The following is a 26,780-nucleotide window of genomic DNA, read 5'->3' as shown; positions in this document are numbered from 1 at the left end:
CAGCGCTGTCACAGCTAACGCAGCAGCAACAGACAAAATGTATTTAACACGAAGGCTGTGCGATGGTGCGCTGCGCCTACACTTCAAAACACTGTGGGAAATGACAACTGGCTGCTAGCAACATTTGATTTGTCAGTACCAAGCTGCTCTGTAACTGCCTGCTCTGGCTATGTGACTAAATATTTGATCATCCTCAGTGAAGTTAGGAAACAGTTTGCCTTAGAAAACCCAACGAATCCTCCCGATGTACACGATTTCTCGTGTTTCTGCTGCGGATACGGGAATGCTGGGAATATTTAACCTTGTGCTGGCCAATTTAACCTCTTCAAGCCTGTTGGTGGGACAGAAGCACCACACTGTATCCTTGTCCTAACACAAACACTTATGTTTTTGTACAAGCATTTTAATAATGGTTCCTGCAATTTGAAATCATGCGGCCAAAGCAGATGCATTAAAAGTCTGCTGAAAAAGAAATCATCCAGTGATCTAGTGGTTGAATTTTGACCCACAATCTTGCATCATGTCCCCACAAGATGAACATCTGAAGCTCGGTAGGCGCCGTGTGTGACATAATGTGTATTATAAGTGTGTCTCATCCAAATGATGACAGTCTCAAACTGCCCTGTGGTGTTTTGAATTCAAATGAGTATTTTTTGAAATCAAAGCGCAGTCATTGTTGCCTCAGGGAAGGCCTGTGTCAGAGATTCTGACTGTCTTGCTTTCTTGTGGCACAGTGCTGTACTCAGCCTCCCTTTGGTTGTAAAGTCCTTGCATCCTCCTGCTAACACTGCACTGAGTGTATTTTCTGGGACAACATGCATGAAAGAGTGTGTCTGAGCTGCCGTAGCTGTGTGTGTGTTTGTTGGGGGTTGGCGGAGAGATTCTCAGACGACACGGGGAAGAGGAAAGTGTTTCAGTGTTTCAGGAGCCTTGCGTGAATTATTCATCGCCCCTTAAGGTCTTCGTGGCTGCTGTATTGATGTTTCTTGCCATAAAAGTTGAGAGTTGCGCGTACTGTAGTCACACATGAAAGGCGAGGCGAGCCGCGTCCGAGCTGCAGTGCAGCACGAGCAGGACAGGACGCTAAGTTCTAGCATCTAACAGCAGTCAGACCAGCTTGTTTTCACCTCTTTATTAGCTGCCAGCTAGGATTTGAACACAGACCTGAATCTACAGTGATGGCTGGTTTCTAGCATGATCTGGGTCTGGAGCTGAAAGCTACTTTCAGCTTATAAATGTGCCAAAAAGATCATAAAGAAACTCCTTCATGTAGCTGTAAGCTGCCCACCTCCACCTGAGTGCTAGATACACGATTAACAGTAATATGTTGCCTTGGAATATTTGGTTCCTGGTACATCGTTAAACTATAGAACTTGATAGATATTTTTATTTTGTATTTTTTCCTATCTTACTCCTATTACAGCTCACACACAGTATGCTGACATTAAGGGAAGTGGGCATCCTCATGCTCCTGTCCTCTCAAACACACTGTTTTGAGATCTACTTTCTGTTATTCAGCTTTAGATGGTCATTCGTGACGCTAACTTCCAAACGCTGTAGCACGGGGTTGTGAACGCCCCTTGCCCTGAAGCGCAGGTACCCTGGGTTACGATGAGCCGAATGAGAAGAAGGGCTGTTGGCAAAGCCGGTGGTCTCTGGAAGAGAGATGCTGTTATCTGCTAATGTAGCTCTACCGCTGCTGGCTGCTTTATCTGTGGTGACTCATCAAAAACGCACACACACAAAGACGCATGCATACAACTTCTAGATGACACCAGACTGACTCTCCTGCACAGGAAGACAGGGGAAAGGGGAACGAAGCTCTTTGGCATTTAGATTTATGCACCATTTGTTTTCACACATTCAATGATGGACTTGAACTTTTAAGGATCTTCCAAAGATGCACATGAGAACTGAAATGTCCAACCCTGTGAGTCTGTGAAGGTTCTCAGTCCTCCAGGTCATCGTAGTCGGAGGAGCTTGGAAAGAAAAGCGTCTGGACTTCTTTAAGTTTCATCCAAGAAGCTTCTTCAGTTCTAAGAGCAACTGGTGGAGAGTCCCAGATTTTAAGCCCAATGGGAGTGTCGCCCCAAGAGGGTCATGGACCCCCTTGATCCGCTACCTAATCACACGAGTCAAGGTGTGAACACGGGTGCAGGTCACAATCAACCAAGGTTTGGGTGAACTCATTGTGAAGCCTTTCCTGAGGTCAGATGGCCCAGGATGTGAGTGGGCGTTCAGGCGTCTGGGAAGGATCTCAAAACTGGATTATAGATGGCAGACAGTTGGTGTCATAAGCCCCGCCCTCTGTTCAAAAGTGGTTGTTCACAGTGGACATAGATGCTTCTTTCACTCCTCTTTCAAACCATCTGTCCTCTCTGTCCAAAATGTGAACATTGGCATCCTCAAACAGTGACCTTTGACCTTTAGATGCTGATGGACAGCCGAGACTTGTCCTGTGGCTCTTCTATAAATAACCCTGTGAGGTGCACGTCATCCAACCCTGTGCGACCTTCTTTTTCTTTGTGTTGCTCCCTTTGGGGCTCGTCACACAAATAATCAGCTAGGTGTAGCATCCTCTTCTGTCACAACTGCCCCCTGCATGCTCCTCCACTGCATCCACCACACGGTCCAAAGTCTTGGCAATCAGGGAGAAGAATAATAATTCTAATACGGATCAAACAGTATTTAGATTTTTCCCCAAAGTCCTTTGTGCTTCTTTCTAAACCACAGGGTCAACGATGGCCCTTTGTTTTAGGGTTTAACAGCCTTTTAACTTTCTTGTGCAAACTCTGTGTAATGTCCATTTAAGAACAGAGCAATAATCCAGTGAATTCACCGACTCTTGCACCAGACTCTTTCTGGGCAACACCCTCACCTAAACTAAATATATTTCCAGCATAGAGAATGTGTCTGAAGTGGATTATCTCCTGCTGTGTGCTACATGTGAGAAAGGCCAGTTTCTGAGAATGTCTCCACCTTGTTTTTCCCCCCAATGCTGTCTGCAGTTCATCTGTAGTTCATGCTTCAGTTAGAGAAACAAATGCACACAAATACACTCGTCTGAACGCTCACAAACGTTTAGCACACACACTGGATTTGTGGAGCACAAACCCACAAAATGTGACCTTTTGTTAGTTTTAAGTGGACGTTTCCTCTGAAAGCCTGGGACAGATTTTAGGAGTTCTTCGTGATCACAGTCCTTAAAAAGTAAAAGGAAAAAAGCTTAACGTGGCAATAAGACCACCTATCCCAGGCACCTCTATCCTCCCGTCTAATAAAACAAGGCTTCCACTCATGAAGTGGCCCATGACTGACTGCTTACTTCAGCTCCGTACCTCCTGCTTTAAGACTTAAGCTGTTCTCCGCAGAGGAAACTCTTTATCTTACAGTCAACTCGAACTATTATTCTTTAAAACACGTCTTTCCTGAAATTACATCTTTTTGTCATCACTGCCCACCCGCTCCCCAGCATTAGTTTTGATTCTGCAGCCGTTCTCTTACGCAAGCAGCGCTTGAAGCTCACATCCAACATTTATACTTGCAGTAAGCAGTTTTTCCTGCTTCTCTTACTCACACCGAGCTGTGGCACAGCCCAGAGTTCAGCGTGCATATATGCATTGGTTAGTAAAGATGAGAAAGGTCAGCTTACCAGATGCAGATAGTATCAATATGAACTGAGAACACAGAAGATTTGCAGTAAAATATATATTGAATATGAATAAAACATGTGGCATGGCTAAAGCACGGTGAGCTGCACAAAATGAATCTTTAAATGAATCCATGTCAAATAAAACACATTATTTCAAAGTCTGTAAACCTTTTAATCTCAATAAACTGATGCACGTGAAGAGACTGATGTTCTTAAGATGAACTGGGTGATAAAGTTTCTGCGGGGTCTCTTTTCTCTTTCCTCTCTTTCTTCCTGCCTACAATAAGAGTCAGTAGGAATCGTGTCACTCACAAGCTGCTTCTCTGTTTCTCGAGCCTCACCATGATTGCATGGATGGGATGAAAACAGCTCAATGCTGTGATGATTGGAGACAAACCTTTTGTTGCAGATTGGAATTTTGTGTCTGCATAAAGATACTTTGATTATTGATGTGTCTTTGCTTCCTGATGCATTTGAGACAAACTCGTGAGCGACCCTCTCAAAAACAATTAGCGGAGAGCCGCTGCCTAACTGACCAGAGGAGAGCTGAGTGGTTGTTTGTCCTGGAAGCATTTCCTCTTCAGTCTGCCTGACTGTTGGCAGGATGGCACAGTGGATTCAGTTACCGTCCTGCAAGCTGAAGGTCATGCATTCAGTTTGTCTCACGGCTACGTGTTGAAATAGCTTTGATCAATGCACTGACAGTCATACTTACCCAGGGATTTTTCTCACTGGGGTTTGTTTTGACAGTAGTGGGAAATGCACTGTAGGGAGTGAAGGTTGGCACAGGCTTTGCACAGTGCTCATAGACTGATTGATGGCCATTTCCATAAAAGTGTTTAGCCTGGTTTGTAGCCTGACACGCTTAGATTTTGAGTCTACAATGATGGGACAGTAAGGAAATGAGAACTCTGAACTTAGCACAAGCCAACTAAAAACTATGAAGGCATCACTGATACTTTATCTCTGTTAAAGTGAATGATTTTGAGGTTGACATACGTAATTGTTCTCACCAAAAGGTAAACACTTTCTTCTAAATTTGGGCAAATTTAGTCAGAAGTGTTATTTTGAAAAGAAGTCTTACCTGGAATCCTAATTAGTCTTATTAGATAAATTCAAGACATACATTATGGAATGATTTTTATGTCATAATGTTTGCGTGAGCTGAAACGTAATACGAGCAAAGAATTTCATTTTGTTGACACCATGCCTGTTTGGAGGCGGAGCCCAAATGTGGGCGGGGCCCTAATGTGATTGGTCAGGCACCCACGGTGGGTGGAGCTCTGCAGCCAGAGTGTACAGCTGTTGATTAATGGGACAGCAGAGCTTGTATTAGAATCCTCTGGTTTACAATGAAAGTATTTGCTCGGATTCTGTTTTTGTTTGCACAAAGGTTATGAAATCAAAATAATATAATATGTTCAGATATACTTTGTGAAGCCTTATTGTGTATTCACCGTCCAGCCTTACAGCACTGTGCAGGTTTAAATGCTCTTGAGCAGTACTTCTCCAGGCCTTTCAAAGTGTTTATTTGTGCTGGAGGGAAGCATTTACATTTCTTTTTATTTCAACCAAAAAATGTCCAGGTATAGACACAGTTTAGGTAAAGGCATCACAAACTATTTGTTCAGCCTGATCATATGAATCATACTTTCTTTTGTAACACATGTACAGTGGGGCAGATTTAACTGGAGAAGACATGGAGGCAGGTTAAACTATGGGTTGAAAGGAAGCTGTGTAAAAATAGTCGCCTACCTTCTTCGTGGCATTGGTATTCCCTAATTACAGTGGGCTTGTTAAACAGGATAATGCATCCCGGCACACTACAAATAAACTGCTCAGGAATGGTTCGAGAAACATGAAGCTGTTTGTAGTTTTGACCTGACCTCCAAATTCTCCAGATCTCAATCTGTTCGAGCATCTGTTGCAACTTTTCCTTGCGACTGTATGCTAATGCAATATTCGTGGTACATTACTCCCTCTAAGATTAAAGCTGGAACATTTCATTTCCTTTTATGAGGCTGCTGTGCTGACCAGCAGAATAGTGGTACAGTAATTACAGCTTCCCTGGCTGCTCACTGCCCTATACTGGATGTGCATTCAGCGATGCTGCACTGCTGCCAAATGTGCAGGGAGGCTGGCATATCGCAAGACAGCAGAGGAGGAGCTGAGCAGCTATAATGAAATCCCTGTAAACCTCAAACCTCAACTCAAAGCTGCATGCATGTTAATGTCAACTCCTTTTCTTGCTCAAGTTCTTCACTGTGAATCTGTCGGAACAGGATATAAATTAGCAAAAAAATCAATTCAAGTCTTCAGCTTTGAAGTGTGTGTTAGTCAGTAGCTCTGTGGGTAGAGGTCTTCCCCCAAGGTTAGATGCAGCAATTCAGTGCTTCAGCTTGTTAAGAATCTTAATGTGATTGAATTTTGACTTTATATTCAGTTGACCCACAAGCTTTCCATTTTGTTTCCAACTCATTGATAAAAACATGCATCAGTCCCTGTTCCATTTCCTATTTGCACTTTTTCTAATCAGGAAAACACACCAAAGGTGAATAGACACTATTATTCAGTAAAGTAAACACAAGAGCTGCTAACAGTATTGAACTGCAGAAGGTTCTGCGTTGTAATTTGGAAGACATCTCATTGCTTCATTTAGTACATGTACAAAAGCATACAACTGAGCTCATTAATGACATCCGTTTTACGTTAAAGAATGGGTAGTAATGACATCAATGAAGGCTCTGTTAAGTTATCTTATTGGGAACACCCATATTTACCTACTACTTGCTATAATAATGGCAGGTCAATGAAGCTGAGTATTAGATAATATGATCAGGCAGCAGAGACCAGAACCGACCGATTTTCTGTGCTCGATGCGGTCAGGCTCACCTATGTCCAGTTATGAGAGTCGTGAAAACTAGTGACTGTATAAAAGTCACATGCTAGCTACAGGTTGCTAACATGTCACTTAGCTGCAGGTTGCTAGCATGTCACTTAGCTGCAGGTTGCTAGCATGTCACTTAGCTGCAGGTTGCTAGCATGTCACTTAGCTGCAGGTTGCTAGCATGTCACTTAGCTGCAGGTTGCTAGCATGTCACTTAGCTGCACGTTGCTAACATGTCACTTAGCTGCAGGTTGCTAGCATGTCACTTAGCTGCAGGTTGCTAGCATGTCACTTAGCTGCAGGTTGCTAGCATGTCACTTAGCTGCAGGTTGCTAGCATGTGTCTGTGGCCTATTCTTATCATCAGTGAGGCAGATAGAAAGTTCAGCAAAGTAAAATTTGGAGGAATTGCCACAAAAACATTTATGACAACATGTGTAATCAGACAGTTAAGCCATTATCATCCAGGTGAACATTAATTTGTTTTAAAGATGCTAACAGAAAGAAAGCAGCTAAAGCTAAAGCTGTCCAGAGCTCAGCCACAGGCCGGGAGCCTTGGTATGAGGCGTGTTGAAGCAGTTACAAGAAAACATATGGAGACAAGTTTAAAAGAGAAATAAGCTGATGTCCTGTTATCTGGTGACGTTATACTGGAAAATGATATAAGTTACATAAATCTTTTATTGGAACAATATGTGTGTTAAAGGTGGGTGTACAACAGCTCGTTTTCATTCAGCTCACTGTGGTGTTTAAATGTTGGGAATGTTTATCATGAGGTTAAACTTCCTGCTATATGTTTTAAACCTGGCTGTAAAGGTAACCTGCCACGGCCAGAGTTGGAATATCCAGTGCCTTGCAAACAGGCACTCCAGAAGCTTTTGTATAGTTGAGAGAGATGTTACAAACATTTATTATCAGTATGAGAGTATCTGCCAGTTGTTTTGGACGGCTTCTCGTGAGATGTGATCATCACTGTTTATTAAATGAAGTGTGTTTGAGCGAAACCTTCTACAGTAGTTTATGAGCTCTCTGTGGCAGGCTTTGTGCCCATTGCGGTTTTTAATTGACTCACTAGAAAGCCCTCACAGACACTGTCTGCTTTGCCCCTGACTTGATTTGAAAAAATAGATTTTGGGAAAACATTTAACCACCGCGTTCCTCGTGTTTAGTGTGACCGCACAAGCAATGATCATATAAGAGACAATGGTAATTCTTCTCTCTCATGGACAGTATTAGCCATCAAGCAGTAATAATAGCAACCCTATTGGAGCTATCAGTCATAGTAATATTACTATCAGCACAGCAGCTGTGGTTGTAATAGCAGTTAAAGGGCAGAGATCGGACGTCAGCTGGTAGTGCCATAACCAGCACAGCACTGCTGGTATTCTCTATGAAGAGGGAGGAAATTGAATTTGATGTATGTATAGAAATTACACATAGTCTGCACGTAATAAATCTTTCACTTGCAATGTGAGTAAAGGTATTCACCACATCTTGAGTCACACCAAGTGTGCAGAAAGGCTGAATCAGGAGCTGGCAGGCTCGAGTACAGTAGCCCGGAGGGCTGCATAACAGCATAATGTACACTAGTTATAAATCTGCCAGAAGCGTATAGGGCATCAGAACGTGGTCCAGATTGGACGGAGGAAAAAAATTCAAACTGTTCCAACTCTCTATTGTCCTATCTCTCTCCATCTTCACAGGAACGAAGTCGTTTTACTGTCTTTATTGATCATGTGGGTTTATAGGGCCAACGGGATCATTCTGGAGAGTGGTTCTTCACATTCATTGCATTCTTTGCTCCAAATGACCTCGAGCAAAATCAAGTAATTGAACTAAAATGTCCACTGTCATCAATCTCTGCCTATCGGTCCATAACTGCTGAGGCAGCTTAAGAGAGAAGATGGGAACGGTTGGTTGAACTCCGGTAGGTTCCTCACTGTATGAACAGCGCTTTCAAGGTCACCTGGAAATGAAGTCATTATCAGCTGGAAGGCTGTCATCTCTACAACGTGTAGCTGTAAACTGCTAAAATACTTTTTGTTCCGACACACAGAGTTTAGTATTAGTGACATTAAGTTAAAAAGGGGGAAACTTCTTTTGAACATGGGTTTCCCTGAAAACTCAACGTCCGGATCAACAAACTCGATTCAGTTCATTTTTATTTCAAACATTTCAAACATGTGCCTTCACAATCATTACAAAATATCATTCCATTATTTGTTTGAAAAGGAGTAGGCTGAAGTATTTACTTATTTGTCCCTACCCCCTCAAGTTTTACCTCTCATTCATTTAATTTTTTTTTTTTAGTCTTAAATTAAACAAACAACATATGAAACAAAAGTAAAGCAAAACAAAACAAAACATACATAAATCAAAAACAAGAAATTAGCAAGCCCCACCACAGTATAGTTTCTTTCATATGAAAAATACAGAATGTGTATATTTGCAGATACACAAGTTATGGAAATACAAAAAAACCAAAACAAAAAAACCAAAAAAGAACCACAACCATTACACACCATTACCAGCAACATTACCGTCCTGGGTTAACCCCGTTTTCTTCATTCTTACACAAAGGATGTGGAGGAGGTTCGAACCGAGAAACGTCTTTTTATATCCAGTGTACCACCGTGCTGCCTGAGGTAGTGTTTTATGACTGATCAAAATGATATGCTCGACTAAAATCGTTCTTTTTAAAACCAAATAAACACAAACATGTGGGCCATGTGTCATTACTCACCTGACAGTGAACAAAAGCATCTTAGAGCAAATAAAAATACTGAATCCACCGGGCTTCATGGTTTAAAACAACAAATAATCCAGGTTTTGCTTCCAGTAACTTCAGCACCAAGGACAGTGCTCATTCACACAGGTGCTTTTGGTCACTGAGTTTTTATTCTTATTTTCATTTTTATAAAGTGACTGTTTGCCGACATTTTTCAACACTTTTACTTCAGAGCAGGACTGTAAACAGTGAACAGCATCAAACTATGTACAGGCTGCTCTTTTGAACTCACAACATTAACAAAAATCCAATAATCCAAACGCTGATCTTCAGATTTCATTTGGAGCTTTTGCAGCCTTCACAGATTCACTTTCCCCGTTATTCCGCTTTTACGAGGAATAATCTTGAAGAAAAAGGCGTTCCACGTTTTATAAACCAACCCACACACTTGTGTTTACTTCAGACCCACGCGTGCAAACAAACGCACATTTACACACGCATGCAAACACACACAGACACCCACGCCTGGCCACAACACAGATGATGGGGAGGGGAAGCTGATATGGGAAAGCTTTCGGAATGCCAGATAACAGGATTAGACAAATTACATTTCAACTGTGACCGTGAATCCTGTTTGGATGGGTGACTTGTTTTCTCTCCACCATAAAGCTACGGAATATTCTGAAACTAGAACTTCGTATGCGAAGTCACAAATTTAAAAGAATGTAGGGCGGGGGTGTGAGGTGTATGTTTGGGCGCTCGTTGGTCAAAACCACGCATTGTCTCCGGGGTTTTGGGGGATTTGATGTGTTTTATGTATAAAGGGGCGATTTATTGTCTTTCATCTGACAATGGTAATTTGATCATATCTTCAGAAGTCGATTTAAAGAAATATATGTCAACAAAAACACATATTTGTCATTACAAACTTTAAAACTAACTAATGAGCAATCCTTAATCTTGCAGGACTCAAAGCTATGCCATTTAAGTCCAGTGCGGGTTTGTAGTGTCTTTGAAGGAGCATAGAGTGACAGTGAGTTACTGGTGGTCTGAACAATTTAAGATCCAAAAAATCAATCTTGCAAAAATCTTCTGGGGGCAGTCAAGGTCCTTCATACGCTCCTGAAGACTGATGGCCAAGAATCCAAAGTGAGCACTCCATCAAAGACAGAGCTGGCCTGGGAGAAGTGTGCATTACTCTGATTTGCCAAAACCACTAACTGGGGAAACCTGTAGTTTTACAATATGGAGGATCTTTGTCCTATAAAGGAAACGCCTTCCGAACAGGGACAAAGAAAAGCAATAACAATAAAATGCCAATGATCGCAGGCATAAAACCTCTTAAGCATCAGCGAGTACCACGGCGCTCTGCACTGTGTAATCTTTGCATAGTATTATACGTGTCATCTAACACGAGGTGGAACAAAGCGCCTATCATATGCATGTAGCGTATGTCATAATATGAAATCAATTATGTGGAACGTAGCTTAATGCGGCCTGTTACTAACTACCAGGCCAAATCTGAAAGAACCAACATTTCACAACAGAACATCAAAGTGTTCCCTTATTTAATGGATAATATTCATTTTGAACTGAATGGCAGCAATAAAAATCAAAAAAGTTGAGATGGGAGCAACAAAAGGCTGGAAAGTTAAGTATGATTATGAGAAACAGCTGGAAGAACTAATGAAGTTCATTAGCAATAGTTCAGTGGTGTCATTGGGTACACACAGACCATCATACTGTCAAAGCGCTGCGAAGGCAGATCTTATGTGCAAGTAAGAATAATGATAATATAAACGGCCTGTATTTGTATAGCGCTTTACTAGTCCCTAAGGACCCCAAGGCGCTTTACATATCCAGTCATCCACACATTCACACACTGGTGATGGCAGCTACATTGTAGCCACAGCCACCCTGGGGCGCACTGACAGAGGCAAGGCTGCGGGACACTGGTGCCACCGGGCCCTCTGACCACCACCAGTAGGGAACGGGTGAAGTGTCTTGCCCAAGGACACAACGACCGAGACTGTCCAAGCCGGGGCTCGAACCGGCAACCTTCCGATTACAAGGCGAACTCCCAACTCTTGAGCCACGATCGCCCCAATATAAAAAAACACCCTGGTGATACTTTGCTTCACTTTCCTTTTTCCCTTCTGGGAGTGAAGTGCATGACGGGAGCTCCAGTAATGTGTAGAAACTAAACATTGTGCTTAAATCTGAGACCTCAGCTGCTATAATAATGTATGCACGCACATTACTGCAAACCATCCCAGTTGCTCGGCCTCAGATGTTGTGCGATTAAACTGCAGTGTCGAGCCAAACTGGATACTTGTTACGAGTCCTGAGGCTCAGTGCTGTTCATAAATGAAATGCTGCTCCTCTTTGTACACTGACTGCTGCTAAGTGCTATGAAAACTCTGCTGTCACTTCTAATGAATGTTTTATGAGGATGTTCTGATGTGTTCACTAATGCTCAAGTATGTTTGGCTGTTTGAATATGTGTGTTTGTATCACTGCGTCCGTGTAGGAGAGCGTTATCGGCGTGCAGGGCTCTCCAGCCATTGTGGGGGTTTTGAGGGTCACTCTAATCTGATCCAACTTCCTGTCTGCTTGTACATGTGTGCTCATGCAGCGTGTACGGGATCTGTGTGTCTAAGTGGGCGTGTGGTGTGCGCCGCTGATGCAGACAGTTTGTCAAATAAACGAACCACAAATGAAAGTGAAGTTTGTCTTAAAGTGCTTGCAGAGCAACACGTAAACAGAAAAACAAGTCTGTTATTTCGTGCCTGCGTCTGAGTAAAGGATGATGTGGTGACAGCGGCGACTCCATTTCCATTTCCTCCTTGCAGCACAAGTCACCGTGCTGGCATTAATTATGAAAAATAGTTTGGTGTGCCGAGCCTGAGGCTGCTCACGGTGAAGAGAGTTATGATGAATGATGTTGAGAGGAATCTGTCAGCTGCCATCCAGTTTAGTCCGCACGCATAATTGAGGGCTGGGGTACTTTCTGACAGAAACATGGTTTATGAGCTCGGGTCCAGTGTAGCGGTTCAGATCACACCCCTTTTACGCGGCGCTCGCTCCTTTTCTTCTCCTCGGACGTTATTTCCAAGTCTTTGTGGTTTAATGAAGGAATGGATGAACGTTCTTAACACCGGTGCTAGAGCAGGGCAATACGGCCAAAAATATTTACCACCATATATATTTGAAAATTTGTGATAACGATATAACTGATGATATAATTGATGTGAGACAAAGTACTTTACAACTCCTCAACTTTATTAGTGAAAAAAAAACATCAATGTATTTTCACTTAAACAAGCAGCTGTTTTTTATGTGCATTAAAGTTATATAAAAATGTAACAGTGCAAATGCAAATTCCTCGCTGACAGTTTAACCAAAAGGCATTTCCAGTGGAAACTGGCCGACACATCCTCAGCATAACCATGTATAATATCCACGAAACTTAAAAAGAGGTTATACACACACAATACGGTAACATTATGTTGAAGCACAGCACGTATCACTCCGCGAGGCTCCGCCTACGATAGCCGTAACGCTCCGACAATCCATCAAGCGGTGCGGCTTCGTAGCTTAGCAAAGTCGTACTGAAACATTTGACAGATTTTTGAGCGCCGTGCACATAAAATCGTTTCCAGGTCAGTAAACACAACCAGAGTTCATACATAAGGCACACGGGGTTATAAGGGGCTCTGTCGACTTTCAGAAAAATCAAAGGATTGATTTTAAGTGCGCCGTATTTTCCAAACAACACGGTAATAACGACGGCCCGCTAGCACGCGCTACCAAAAATAGTGCTTTGTTGTGTGTCTGACGGACGAAAGCCAAACCAGTTCCACACCAGTGAAGCTGCAGCATTTTTACAAACCAGTTCAGATTCATCTGTTTCATTCAACGATCCGCTTTCGCTCTTCTCGTTCTGCGTCGCCGCCATGCTTTTTCCACCATGTGCGTATGCAAACAAAGGCACTGCGCACGTGTGTTTTACCCATATTCTATCGCCATATTTTTTTTTTTTTTTTTTTATCATTGCCTAACATTACACCGGTATTACCATGAACGGTATGATGTGGCCCAGCTCTAGCCGGTGTATATTATCACTCGAGCAGCACACCTGTGGAGCTATTGCGTTTTTCTTTTTTCTAGTATGTGTGGGCTTTTTTTTTGTCACAGCACTGTTTGTGTTTTTTGGTTTAAGTTAAACTCTTTGAATGATGGTTTTCTGTTTGTGTTTATAATTCCTGCTTTCCGTGCTCACCTTACATTAAAACGTGCCTTTTGTTATCACCGTTCTCGCCTCCGCACCTGCATTTGGGTCCACTATCTCCTCACGCCACGGGGTCAGGGTTGGACATTTTGCTTTTAACAGCCATTGTTGTTGTTTTTATTGACTCATTTTATTTATTTATTTATTTTACTGCATCATTGTTGTGCATTCTATTTAGTTTAGTGGCATTTTACGTTGTTAAGCACTTTGTGCAGCATGGCCTGTTGGTAACGTGCTATAGAAATAAACTTGACCTTTTTGTGCCTGTTACTTGTGATAAGTGATAATACGAAAAAAGGATTTCTGTTTAAATATTCCTGAGTTGTTTAATTGTGTATTTCTAAACGTTCTAACGTTTAAACTTTTTGAAAACTCAGACTCCACACAGGACTGCTTGAAGTACCCTGAAGGATTGACATAGGCACGATGTAGAGTTATAAAACAGGGTTTTTATGGTCTTGACAACCTGTGAGAACTGCTCACGGATGAAAACAATAATACAAAAACATCACATCAAAATGCACTCTTGTACTTGGTGTCAATCAATCAAAAGTCCTTAATCACAGAAAATAAAACATTTAAAGTACACAAACCTCGTGAGCTGACATCCAGGGGGGCTAAATAGTCCGTCATGGCCTTATTATCTTATTCTCCATCTTTTTTTCTCACTTATTTCTTCTCTTTATCTAACTTTGAACATTACTTTCTCCATGTGTGGAGCTAAGCGCGAGCTGCAGCATGCAGACACCATGTGCACTTGCAAAAAAGTAGCTGGGTGGAGACCCAAATTGCACCCAGATGTACCCTACACAGTTCACCACCAGATGGTGCAAAAGAGCAAAATCTGGACAATACAGCTCAACAAAGCATCAAATGCAAAAGACCGTTACATTGCTTTTGTTGTCAGTCAGACAACAGTCCGACAGTACTGCCAGACACGGCACCGAGATCTGAGGCAGTTTATCCAGCGGCCACAAATGTCTCTTTGCCGTAAGCGTTGGCCTGTCACAGACTGGTGACCTGTCTGCCATGTTCCCTGCCTCTTGTCCTATGACAGCTGGGAGAGAAAATGATGTAAAAATTCTGAGGATGTGTGGACGAGTTGTAAAAATGTTCATTTCTTTCTTGGAATTTATTATCATAGGCCAATTACTTAAATTGTTTTAAAGATTAAATTGGCCAACTAATCATCAGCTAATTACTGGCTCATGTGGCTGTGCTTAAAGCATGGCTGTGGACCCAGGGACATCACTCAGTTTGGGGTAGCCTTAATTTTACTCTCCTTTAAGAAAAATTAAAAAAATGTAATGTAAATGTACCAAGAGTGCACATTTACCGTCTGGCTCTCTTCCACATCATGTCTTTATCCTGTCTTCCTTCTCTCACCCCAACCGGTCGCAGCAGATGGCCCCGCCCCTCCCTGAGCCTGGTTCTGCAGGGCACTCACCTGGAGAGTGTTTACAAAGGCCTGCTCAGAAAGCCGTTTTCCTGTAGACTGAAAAGCCTGAATTTCCTCTTTAATGTCTTTGAGGACAATAAATGCTGAGCTGAGATAAAAGAACATCCACCTGTCGTCAAAAGCAGCCACAACCACTGCTGTATCATATTCGTTACATGAAGTTTTGTTGTTGTCAATGTTTTTTGAGTTTGTGAGACTTCTACATCATCAGTGCGATTTTTTTTTTTTAAATAACCTGCCCAATACATTTTAAAGATATAAATTGGAAAAGAAAAATGTCAGATATAGGAAATTAAAACTTGCAAACGCAAATAAATATTGAATTTAAAACCATTTAAAGACTGGCGGAGGTAAACGCTCCACTTTAAAAAAGTACAGCGGCCCCTCGTGTATCGCGGGAGTTATGTTCTTAAAATAACCCGTGATAGGTGACAGCTCTGTTTTTTTACAATGATTATAGATGTTTTAAGGCTGTCAAACCCATCACTACACACTTTATACACTTTTCTCAGACAGACATGAACATTTTCACACTTTATCTCGTGTTTAAACTCTCAAAGTTCAAACCTTCGTAGAATAATAAGTCCAGGATTATAGAATGAAGCCAAAGATCAAACCCTGTTTTCAGGCCAACAACACGGGAACAGAGCAGCTGCCAGAGAATTCAACATTAATGAATCATTAATGAATCAATGGTACAGAAGTAGAGGAAGCAAGAAGAATGAGTTGAGTAAAGTTTGACTTCTCTGACTGTTTTATTTCGCTTAATGCGCCTTATAATCCAAAAAAATGTGGTAACTTCTACCTTCCTTTAGGATGTCCAGAAGTCCAACTTTTTGTGCGATGGTTAGCAACTTCCTCTGCCTTTTGGGTGCTACTGCAGGAGCCTTTGACGGTGCAAAACGTTTCATCTGCATTGTTGTGTTTGTTGGGGAGAAAACTTACAAACATACAGTACAGCACTAAAGAGTCACGCTGCTAGCGATGGAAGATTTATGTCAATTTGACAAGCTGAACGCATTCTGTGCTGTACAGGAGACACGGCACGGAGGAGATTGATTGACAGTGGTCTACAGCCAATCAGGACGCAAAAAAGCCTTCAAAATTGCACATAAAAAAATGACCAAAACAGCGAGGCCGTGAAAGGTGAACCGCTTCATAGCGAGGGAACGCTGTATTCTGGTTATTATTTCATGATTCAGGCTTTAAAGGGTTAAACATACCTGCTTACACCTTTTTGTGCTTTTTAACCTTAATTACGACAGTAGAGAGAAACAGGGAGCAGGGATAGCTCAGTAGGTAAAGTGGTTGCCCCATGATCGGAAGGTCGGGGGGGGTTGAACCCACTGAACGGATACCTGAGGTACCCCTGAGCAAGGTACCGTCCCTACACACTGCTCCCCGGGTGCTGCACTGGTGGCTGCCCACTGCTTCACTGGGTGAATGGGTTAAATGCAGAGGAGTAATTTCCCTACAGGGGCTAACACATACTCGTTGTTGTTGTTATATTATTATTATTATTATTATTAGGAACACTGAGACCAGGGTGAAGACACGACCTAAATGATCTTCAGATCTGAGTCTCTGCATTAGTCTTCTGGCATATGCAGCATGTGATGCAAAAACAAGTCTGATGAATGAGACACCAGTGAGCTAACTGTTATCTGCACCTCTGTTAAAGTGCACTGAGGAGAATGATTTGTCATATTACATTTACAGGAAAAACAAACACATAAATCCACTCGCCTGTCAAACAGCAGAATTGTCAGGAGTAATTCTGGGTGTCATGCACGAGCGTAGCACGAGTAGCATATCTGTATTCTTTTTAAATTCATTAAAGCATTCCTGTCTCTCCCTTCACCAACATCTCCTGCCTCCACCCGTCTCACAGGATGGACATGTTTTTATCAGCAGGCATAGATTTTACTTCACCTGGACCTGCCTCAGGCTGCAGACCCAAACCCCGACCAGTCGAGGCCCTCGCTGCTAAATCACTTTTACTGCTGCTATCCCATAATGCTGTGTGTGTGTGTGTGTGTGTGTGTGTGTGTGTGTGTGTGTGTGTGTGTGTGCGTGTGTGTGTGTGTGTGTGTGTGGGCGTGTGTGTGTGGGCGTGTGTGTGTGCTTTCCAGTGTGGATAAGAGAGAAGATGTGTGTGACGATTTAGACTTTGATGTGTACAAACATCAGTGCTCTTCTCATTTTTGTCTCTCTGGCTGTTTAGAGTGAAACTGAACATTTCGCCTGAGAAGAACTGAACTATTGATCGGTAGAAGGTAAAGAGGGGGACACAGTTATAATGCGATCATATGTATTTGAGTTTATTGAACCGTTTTTATCTGTTGTAGCAGTAAACAAATAATCTTTGATGTTTGCAGGAGTATTTGCCACTTTACATTATTTGCTGTTATTCTTGTTAATATTTGTGTTTTTCTGATAGAACAATGAAGTTTTCTTACCTTCTTTTCTGCTTTGTTTTCCCCTCTTCTTCTTCTTCTTCTTCACTCGTAGTGACTGTAGTCATTCCGTAGGGCCTGTTAATTGTAACAAGCCACTGTCCCCTGTGAGAGCTTTATTGTACTCTTGGTACCATCTTGTGGAAGAAAACAGTTACTACAATTAACATTTCTGTCTCTGTCTCCTCAGAGATGTTCATACAGCAGGCCTGTGAGATAAAGTGAGCCCTCACCTTTGACCTGATTTTAACCATTTCAAACACTCTTCTGATGTAAGTTTGATCTGTCTGTCTGTCTGTCTCACCGTCCGTCCGTCCGTCTGTCTGATATTATTATTTGTCTCCTTTCAGGTGTTAAGCAGCTTTGCTGAACGTGAGTATATCAACACATGTACGTGTGATTGTAATATCACGTTTGCCACAATCCAAATAATTTTATGTTGTTGACATAAAATTCTCCCACTCTGTCTCAGCTAATTGGATTGGTGCATTTGGCGTTGAGTTTCTGTACAAAGTTACACGAAGTTATGTCAAAGTTGCTTCGATTTTAATACTTGCACAAAGTAAAATAATCATTTTAGCTTCAAAACACTGGACTTTGTTGATGAATATACTAATTTTAGGACTTCATTTCTATACGTCTGTGCACGTTATTGTCCGTTACGTTTTCTTGTAGTTGTAAATATCCTAATTTAAAGTTGTATGTTCATACTTTGAGTAAATAAATTGATTTAAAGGTGAACACTTGAATTTCAGACGTAGAGAATCCACAAATGTGTCGTTGCCCAACGAATGATAGACCTCACTGTTTATTATACTGTTGGAAGAGGTTGAACAGCCTTACACTTGCATGACTTCACGCTTCATATCGGGTCAGCAGTGAGAAAGCTCTTTCTAAATGCATTTCCTGTCTCAGAGTTTGATGGAGAGCTGGTCGGATGACAGCTGGAACTGTTGTCATAACCGGAGGAATACTGGCCACAGTGATACTTCTGTGTATCATAGCCGTGCTGTGTTATTGTAGACTCCAGGTATGTTTATACTACTTTACTATACTGTATAGTTCATCCTGTCTGGTTCTCAGTGGAGTTGGCTTTCTTTAAGAAATATAGAAATTAGCCCCAATATCTTTATAAAAGGACACAAAAAAGGACTCGGAAGATGAGGCATTCATTTGTCTTTGAAAAATAGGATTTTTGGACTCTGTAACAGACGCAGTGTTGTCGAGCCACACTATAGATTGAATCCACACAGGAAACAGTTGAAGTTGTACTGAAAGGAAATTATTACTGGGAGCATCCCGGTGGCTTCTTCAGTGTATGTTTATTTGTCAGAAAACCTGAGTTTAGCCACAGCAACGCCTTCTTCTCTCTCTGCAGTACTACTGCTGCAAGAAGAATGGGTCTGACAGCGCCTCCATCTCTCAGCAACACTTTGCCTGCAACGCCTGCAGTGTCTCAGGCCTGGACGGACCCATCGTCACCCCGCTGTCCCTGTCGCCACCGGTGCCGCCCAAATCCTACAAACCCACCAAAACCACCAGGGGGCGACGCAGCTACTGTCCCACCTGCTCACCCTACGACTCGCCCTTTTACATCCGCACTACAGATGAAATGCGCAACGGTGGCGAGCGCATCACCTACATGCCCACGCACTATGACAACCAGGCGCTGTCGATGCCGTTGCCCGCGGTCCGAGGCTCCCTGCTGAGGGAGACGCAGCGAGGGCGGCCCCCTGAATTCTACACCAACACCCTGCGCCATCAGCACCGAAGTGTGACCACCCCCTCCTCTGTAACGAAAAAAAGAAGAAAAAAAAAGAAAATTCCTCCTTGACCTTTGACCTTTACACACACAGATTCCCCTGTGTTCCCTTACACACACCAGCACCACCACTAACACAACCACTAAACAAAAACAAAGGCAGGCTGTTTGTGGAGATTCCTTTATCCCGTTTGTTCGCTGAGAAGATGAAACTGACTCTAAAGAGTTCCTTCCTTTATACTCTTAAATTGTACATTTTCATGCTCACTCAGAAAGTAGTAATTCTGCGATTCACAGTAGATTAAAGTCCCTGAACCCTGAATTAAGGGTGTGGCTAAACGCTTACACACTCCTTCACTGTCGACTGTTTCCGTGTCTTTACCGACCGAGGGCTATTATGGATAAGTTGTGGGATAATTTTTTTCATGCTACATATCTTCCCAGTGACTGCCATGAAGTAATATAAAGAGGTAAGTAGCAAGTATGAAGCAATTTTATCACAATCGCAAAACACGATGCCCCGTGTAGTCCTGGGAGGCGTTCAGGTAACGTTGAGGAGGCTGGACGACTGGAGATTTCTCTATGCAAACTACCGCAGCTCTTCATCTCCTTTCAGCGAGTTTCATGTCATCAGTGATATTGTGAAGGGGGTAATATTGGGATTGCTGTGCCCAGCAGTGAGGTGTGCTGGTGAGGCACGTGTAGATAGACACGCTGTGAGCATTTAGAAACGGCGGCAGCATTAAAGCTCGAGCTTGCCCTCTGATGTGGAAACCTGTGAACGAACAAAGGATGCCTGAGCCCCCCGAATGCAGCAGTGGGACACTTGAAATGAACTGAATGAAATTCTCTTTACTGACAGAAATGCAAAAAGTTTGAAATGTAAATAGTAACCAGAAAACGTTGGTGACAGAGGGGGAGCGATGCACGCTGGGTGTTTAAAGAGTGATTTACTGATTCGTGCTGTTTTGTCTACGCACTCTTCCTGTGCTCCAGCACTGCTCTCAGAATGATGCAAATATCCACAGTCATTGACATTCATGTTGTTTTTCCCCTGTGTGGTGAGAAGGTGTGCGTACGTCCTTTCACAGTGCTCCTTTTCTACATGATGCTGTGTTGCTTGCGATAATATTTGCTGTTGTTGTTTTGATATCTGTGTGTACAGCAGGAGTCAGAGGCCTGAATAAGCAGAGCAAGAAACTTTTGGGATTTGTGTGAGAATGTTGGAGAGATCCAAGTATTTAGGAACAAAATCAGATGCACTTTTCTAACCTCTCCTCCAGCCGTGCATAATCAGACTTTATTACCAGCTTCTTAATTACTTTTTCATAATTAAATCAATTTTAACTGCAGTGCCATTATTATGCTGTGCATATTCAAGCTTCTGAAAGAATTGGTTTTCTCCAGATTAACTAACACGAGCAAATAAAGAACTAACAGTTAATGTACAGAGGTTTCAGTCGGTGGAATGAGCTGAACGACGTGGACATGTCGCTGCCGCTACGATAGTTTTCTTGTCATTATTCAATTATTTAGACATTGTATTACCTGCTATCTATTTTACTCTTTACTTAACCAGTAATCTTTGAAAAATATTAAAGAAAATGATTTTTAGAGATGTGGTTAAAACACAAATGAATACAAAAACGGTGTTATTTAATGGTGTTAACTTTTGACAAATAAAAGATTTGTAACTGCTTAAATGGACTTTTTGTGTGGTTATTCACAAGACTACACACACACACACACACACACACACACACACACACACACACACACACATTATTAGTTAGTTACTGAACACACATCTAAACTGTGCTACATTTGCACATCTTGCTTGTCTTTGTCATGTCTCGTCTATAATATCCTGCCAATAATTTGAACCTGGTTTTCAAAACCACTGCGCACTTTGTCTCTGTCCTGTCTTTGTTTATCGTGCAGTTAATATTGTATAGTTATCATTATAGTATTGTATATTATTGTATAGTTAGTCATTAGTACCTTTTATCCCTTACTTTACCAACATTCAGCACGTTATTTATTTGTATTTTCTAGTTTTATATCTCTTGGGGATATATTTTTATATACTTATAAATGCACCATGGGGGGCTTAGGGTGAAGCAGAATTTCAGTACTCTGTATACTGTCCATACTGCTGTATTGACAATAAAGCTCTTGAATCTTAAATATATATACAAAAGTTTCTTTTCATATAAGGCAGGGGTGTCGCCTGTATATTGACGTGAAGAAATCTAATGCAAGTGCCTTTTTTTTTTGTTAGGGAGGATTTGTTGGTTGTTGAGTGCGAAGCGCTGCCACGTGTGAAAGAGAGGACCGATGAATCTATGAACACTACATTTTGGGAAATATTTGTGGCTGTTTTCTTGTTTGTTTTGTATCACTTGGACACTAAAGTGACCCTCCAATGAGACGGATGTGCCAGCAGCTCATTTAAGTCTGAGACTGATAAAGGAGACAGACTTTCTTGTAATTTTTAAAAAATATTTTTCTTTGGACACTGGCTGCTTTTTCACGAAGTTATTGTAGCTGACCACAGGACTCAGGGGAAGAACCAGGGTTGCATCTACACAGAACAGACGACTTGGCAAAGAGTTTTGTTCACATTTCTTTAGTTGAATCTACAAAAGCTACAGCAGATGAGCAGTATCCAAAAGTCACGTCAAGTCAATAGGAAACATTCCTGAAAAGACCTGACACAGGACCTTAAAGATGCATCTGGCCCTTCAGTCGATCCATCTGTTCACTGAAGCCTCGATGGAGACGGTCTCAGTGGAAGGGCGACAGTCAAGAAGCTGTTTTTAAGGAAGGGAAAGAGTGAGGAAAGGTTGAGATATACCAAATTACACAAGAGCTGGACTGTAAATCACTCAGCACAACAGGTCTTATGGAGCGATGGATTCAACTTTGACATTTTTGGTTCTAAATACTTGTTGTCAGTATATCTGGAGATCAGGAGAGGAGAGAGGTACAACAGTGAGTGCCTACAGCCATCTGTAAAACATGCTGGACGCTCTACATCTCAGCCAGTTGTGTTCACATCTTTTTATAAAAATGATGGAATTATGGACTCGGAAAAGTTACCATGCAGCATTTTCTGAGAAGCATCTGATTGGCAGCAGTTTCATTTTGGGGCATGACTATGACCCCAAACACACTGAATGCAGTGAAAACATACCTGGATACAAAAACATAGAGCCTATAGACCTCAACGGGATTGAAACGCTTTTATGTGTAAACTTTGTTTTTACCTTAGCTTATTGTATTTCTGTGTATTATTGCATGTTTTTAGTCAATCGCTGCTTAAAAAAAATAATCATATATTTATTCATGCATGCTCAGCTCAGAATCAGTCGAAGGTTTAAGGGCAGAAAAGAAAATGAAGCTTTCAGTAACGTTTTTAATCATGAGCCGCTCTGACCACATGAAGTTTGACCCCCGGGTAATCATTGTCATGAGGCACACAACCACTACAAGATAAAGTCATCAGTTTGCAGAACAAAGTCTTTATTTAGTCTCAGTTTCAGTCAATTGTAACCACGTGTTTAACAAAAACAAATGTTTGCTTTCATTTTTTGTAATATGGCAATTTTACACGAACGAAGGACGTATAAATATATACAGTTTACTACAGCCAGACTATAGGAGCACGGCGCATGCGTGAGATAACGCTAAAATTCCAAACCGGAAAGCGAGTGAATCCCGAGTGATTCATCTCAAACACACACGATCTTCGTTGCAACTCCAGCAGGCAACTCTGAGGCTCAAAACAAGTAAGTTGACAGCTCTCTTATCAACACTTGTGATCATCGCACTGTCACGTTTACCTTCACAAACTACACGAATGGCGCTTTCCTTCTCCCCCCCCTCATTTTCCCTCCGAGTAGTGGTCTGAGTGTGTTGGACTTCGAGCTGGTTAGCGTTAGCCAAACTTAGCTTTAGCTGTTATATGTAGCCTGTCACGTACAGGTACTGCAATGTAAACCCTGCCTTCACCTTTTTGACAACTGGCTACTTGTCTCGAGTTGTGCTGGTGACAAGTTTGTGTTAGTGTCAGCGTGGTGTTAGTGGCTCTGTGGATAAGTTAGCCCGCCTGTCGTTTGCGCTCAGTTAGCTAGTGAAGGAAATCTGTTCGCTTTACAAATGTGTGTTTGACAGCAGCCGAGATGCGTTTCTGGCGTAATGCCATGTCGATGTCGTTCAGCTGTCGTTAAACTGCTGTTTGAAGAAGAAAGCTGCCAAGTATGCCGAGCTAGCCTGCGGTGGCGGTGATACGGGCCTGTAGTCATCATCGGTGAGAGGAGCAGTAACAGTTTACTGCAGTAATTAACGAGAGAATTTCCCCTTAACACGGGAGAAAACATTTCTGAGTGTCAAACCACAAACACTGCCAGGTGAAGGCGGTGCAAAGATCTCCGAGCCAACACCTGAACGTGTCTTATTCAGAAAGCTTTAGCTAAGTGTTCAAACTAATGTGTCTGTACTTGGTCCCAGCTGCTGTAGTGTCACAGCAGCTGTTCCCCTGTCTGTGTATCAGCTCCAGGATGACATCATCAGTACAGTTCTGTTCAGCCTGCAGGAGACGTGCAGGACTTTATCCACAAACCGCAGCTGGATGTGTGAGATGGCGCTAGGGGTTTAAAAGATGTCAATGATAAGGGTTTGCTCTGTGAGAGAACACGGGGAGGAGGTGCGATGATACTGCTGTTTTCTAGTTGGCAGCATGAGAGGAATATCATGTTTCGTGGCCAGCTGGAGAGGAAAACAAGTGAAGTGATGTGTCAGTGTTTTCTGATTAAAGGCAGCACGGTAGCATGGGGGTCAGCCTCACAGCAGAGCCAGGTTCTAACCCTGGTGCCTTTCTGTGTACACTTTGCATGATCTCCCTGTGTCTGCACGGGTCTCTCCCCGGGTACTCTGGCTTCCTCCCACAGTCCAAAGACAGGGACTCGGTGGGGTTCGGTTGATCGGTGATTCTAAATGTGAGTGCAGCTGGTCGTCTGCCTCTCAGTCCTGCGACACACTGGTGACCTGTCCAGTGTGGACCCCGTCTTTATGCTCCATCCTCCCCAACAACCCTGAATTGGATAAGCAGAAGAGAATGGATGATTAAGGAAAGAGCCGGGCTCTTTACTACAAAGGACATCTAATGCCTTTGTTTGTAATTCTTTGCAGATTCACCATTGAACTCGTGGGTGCTGCTGTGTGAAGCAGCTGATTATCACGTCCTGATATGCATTTTTATTTTCTGTTGTTTTTAGCTAGATCCACGTGTCTCCTGGGACTGGACTTCATCATTGTTATTGTGATACAAACGTCCGTTTTTCATGTGTTCCTGTAAAAAGTGTTGTTTCCTCAAATACAAAGTTATTGTCCCGTCGTCCGAGTCAATAAAGCCGCTTTTACTGAGTACCGGGGAACTGCACATAGTTCCTCAGATTCAGAGTAATTCCCAGTTGGAGTTAACAAAATATTTTGGGGTTTTTATTTGCCACGTGGGATGTGTGGAGTCATCAGATGGGAGTCTTTATGGGGAAAAGACTTAACTAGGACAACCTGTAACAGAATCTTTTTGGACGTACGTGCACACACGTATAACGTGATAACTGTCAGATTAATCAGTGATAAAAAGATTGTAAAATTTTATTGACATGGAGAAAAACGGGTAGTATTTAACAACAATCAAGCTTCTGTATGCTTTAACTGGCGTAGGCTGTTAAAGCATACAGTAAACTGGAATAAACAAGTGACAGGCTGGGCTTTGTCCCTGGCTTCAAACCAAGGGTGTTTCTTTGGCTTACTTTAAAAAGTGTGTTAACACAGCGGCCCTGAAAGCTAACCAGTATAACTGGAACAATTGGCCTTTTAGTTTTACTAAAAAGCTCTTGATGTGTTGTTGTGATGTACAGTGTTCAGCACATGTTGTCTCAAAGGTACACTGAAGTGTGAAACCCTGAACGTCCTACGTGCTGGTTGAGGTAATTTTGAAAGTGCTATAAACAAAAACGTACAAGTTGCATGAAAATAACTGTGGTGTCAGACCTAACGGGAAGTGATTCAGTGACAGGTGTCAGGTGTCACTAAGAGGCGAAACGCCTGCTGTATTCACCAGCAAACTTCAGAGCTCTTTAACTTAATTTTGTCTTTGTCTGTGTGGAGATGTCTGTCATGTTCAGATGTCAGACCTGGCTCTGGTTACTTGTATCAATGAAATCAATCAGTTTGCCCTGCTGGCCTTACAGGAACATGGATACAGGGAAATGAACTATTTGTCAGTGTGAATGCCACACCCAAATCCTAGAAAGAGACTACCTGGTCAGACACGAGACACCTGTCCAACACGTACCCAGTTAGCAGTTTTTATATGCTTGATTATAACACAGGTGCACTGGCTGAAATGTAGATGCAGGCAAATGACTGCACGTAAAGGAAACACGGCTTATCTGCTCTTAAAATAGTAACCCTAACCTAACCCTTTCAATGTATTATGTTTTGTACCAGGTTAACAGGTTTGCTGTGGTGCAATGGCAGGTTCATTCAGCGCGCTTATGGCACTTAATCTTTCTGTCAATGACAGGAGGCAAAGGAGCAGACGGCGGGTTGGCCACGTCGTCTAAAACACAATAAGTTATGCGATGGAGACATGTTGCAATGATAGCTGCAGCTAAAGATGCCAAAACACATGGAAGAGCTGGGATTAGACGAAGCCAATCCTCAAATGAAGTGTCACGAGTGTTTGTGTCCACCATCCTCCAGGACGTGGGGTCAGGTCACACGCTGTAGATAAGAATGTTGTATCTGCGATAGAGCAGCAGGGCGAGCGCCCTCACTCACCCTTACAGACATATTGTGGCTGGTGAGCCCAGCTCATGTGGGCGCAGTCTGTCCAACCCACTGGCAACTCACAGTTTCCATGCAGGCAGTTGTTGGTATCATCCGGGACAGTGCTGAACAGGCTGGTAATGACTGGGTGCAGATTTCTGGAAGGGACGTTTCAGCCCGAGCAGAAACGGCACAATGTGTAGGAAGTAAGGTTTGAAATGACCAAGTGGCTTACTGATCTAAAGTTAGGGTCATGATTGATAAATCAGTCAACAGTCATAAGCTTTTTGTTTTTTTTTTTAACCTCAGAAGCTTCTTAAATGTTTGGTTTTATTTATAAAAGATTTTGTTGACAAATACAGGAGAGTCTGTGCTGCTTTGTCTATACCCGACTGTTTGTGTGGAACGTGGAGATTTGTACTTGCACAGTGATGATTAATAGTGTGTGATTCAGCATGAGTAAGTCCGACACAAGCAAAGGAGGCTTTTGCTATAAATGACAAACTTTCTCAGTGCTGTCTGTGTTTCACTGGTTCTCCTCATTGCAGCTACTTCCGTAAGCCAGTCGATGGGAGTGTCGTCTGTGCTTTGTGTAACTGAATAAGTCTGAATGGAGCACATGACCCTGTTGCTTTTCTAGTGCTTGCTTGTGTCTGTGTGCACATGCATGTATGAATATAATTTGCCTGGGTTAGCGTGAATGAGT

The 26,780-nt window shown here is 42.4% G+C and overlaps 2 protein-coding genes across 10 annotated transcripts in view; both read left to right on the top strand.

Moving 5' to 3' along the window:
* The window catches only part of fam163ab (family with sequence similarity 163 member Ab), a 37,909-nt gene extending 16,982 nt beyond the window's left edge, over positions 1–20,927 (top strand). For 2 of the 8 annotated variants that reach the window (XM_040015103.1, XM_040015102.1), the window contains exons 2-6: positions 17,241–17,292; positions 17,663–17,744; positions 17,823–17,844; positions 18,388–18,502; positions 18,851–20,927. In XM_040015103.1, coding sequence (XP_039871037.1) covers positions 18,410–18,502; positions 18,851–19,306 — 549 coding nt within the window. In that variant the 5' untranslated portion in view covers positions 17,241–17,292; positions 17,663–17,744; positions 17,823–17,844; positions 18,388–18,409 and the 3' untranslated portion in view covers positions 19,307–20,927. Of the gene's footprint in view, positions 1–15,881; positions 17,293–17,662; positions 17,745–17,822; positions 17,845–17,944; positions 18,503–18,850 lie in introns of those variants that run through there. The other 6 variants (XM_040015106.1, XM_040015108.1, XM_040015105.1 and 3 more) reach the window with 6 other exon arrangements.
* A 1,967-nt stretch (positions 20,928–22,894) lies between these two features.
* The window catches only part of rabgap1l (RAB GTPase activating protein 1-like), a 90,072-nt gene continuing 86,186 nt past the window's right edge, over positions 22,895–26,780 (top strand). For both annotated transcript variants that reach the window (XM_040015054.1, XM_040015053.1), the window contains exon 1: positions 22,895–23,025. The gene's annotated coding sequence lies outside the window, so the exon portion shown is untranslated. The remainder of the gene's footprint in view (positions 23,026–26,780) is intronic.

The sequence above is a fragment of the Simochromis diagramma genome, unplaced genomic scaffold, assembly GCF_900408965.1.
Source record: "Simochromis diagramma unplaced genomic scaffold, fSimDia1.1 OVJJ01000453.1, whole genome shotgun sequence".
NCBI classification, from domain to species: domain Eukaryota; kingdom Metazoa; phylum Chordata; class Actinopteri; order Cichliformes; family Cichlidae; genus Simochromis; species Simochromis diagramma.
The sequence above is the reverse complement of the archived record's forward strand: the minus strand, read 5'-3'. Positions and strand labels throughout refer to the sequence as shown.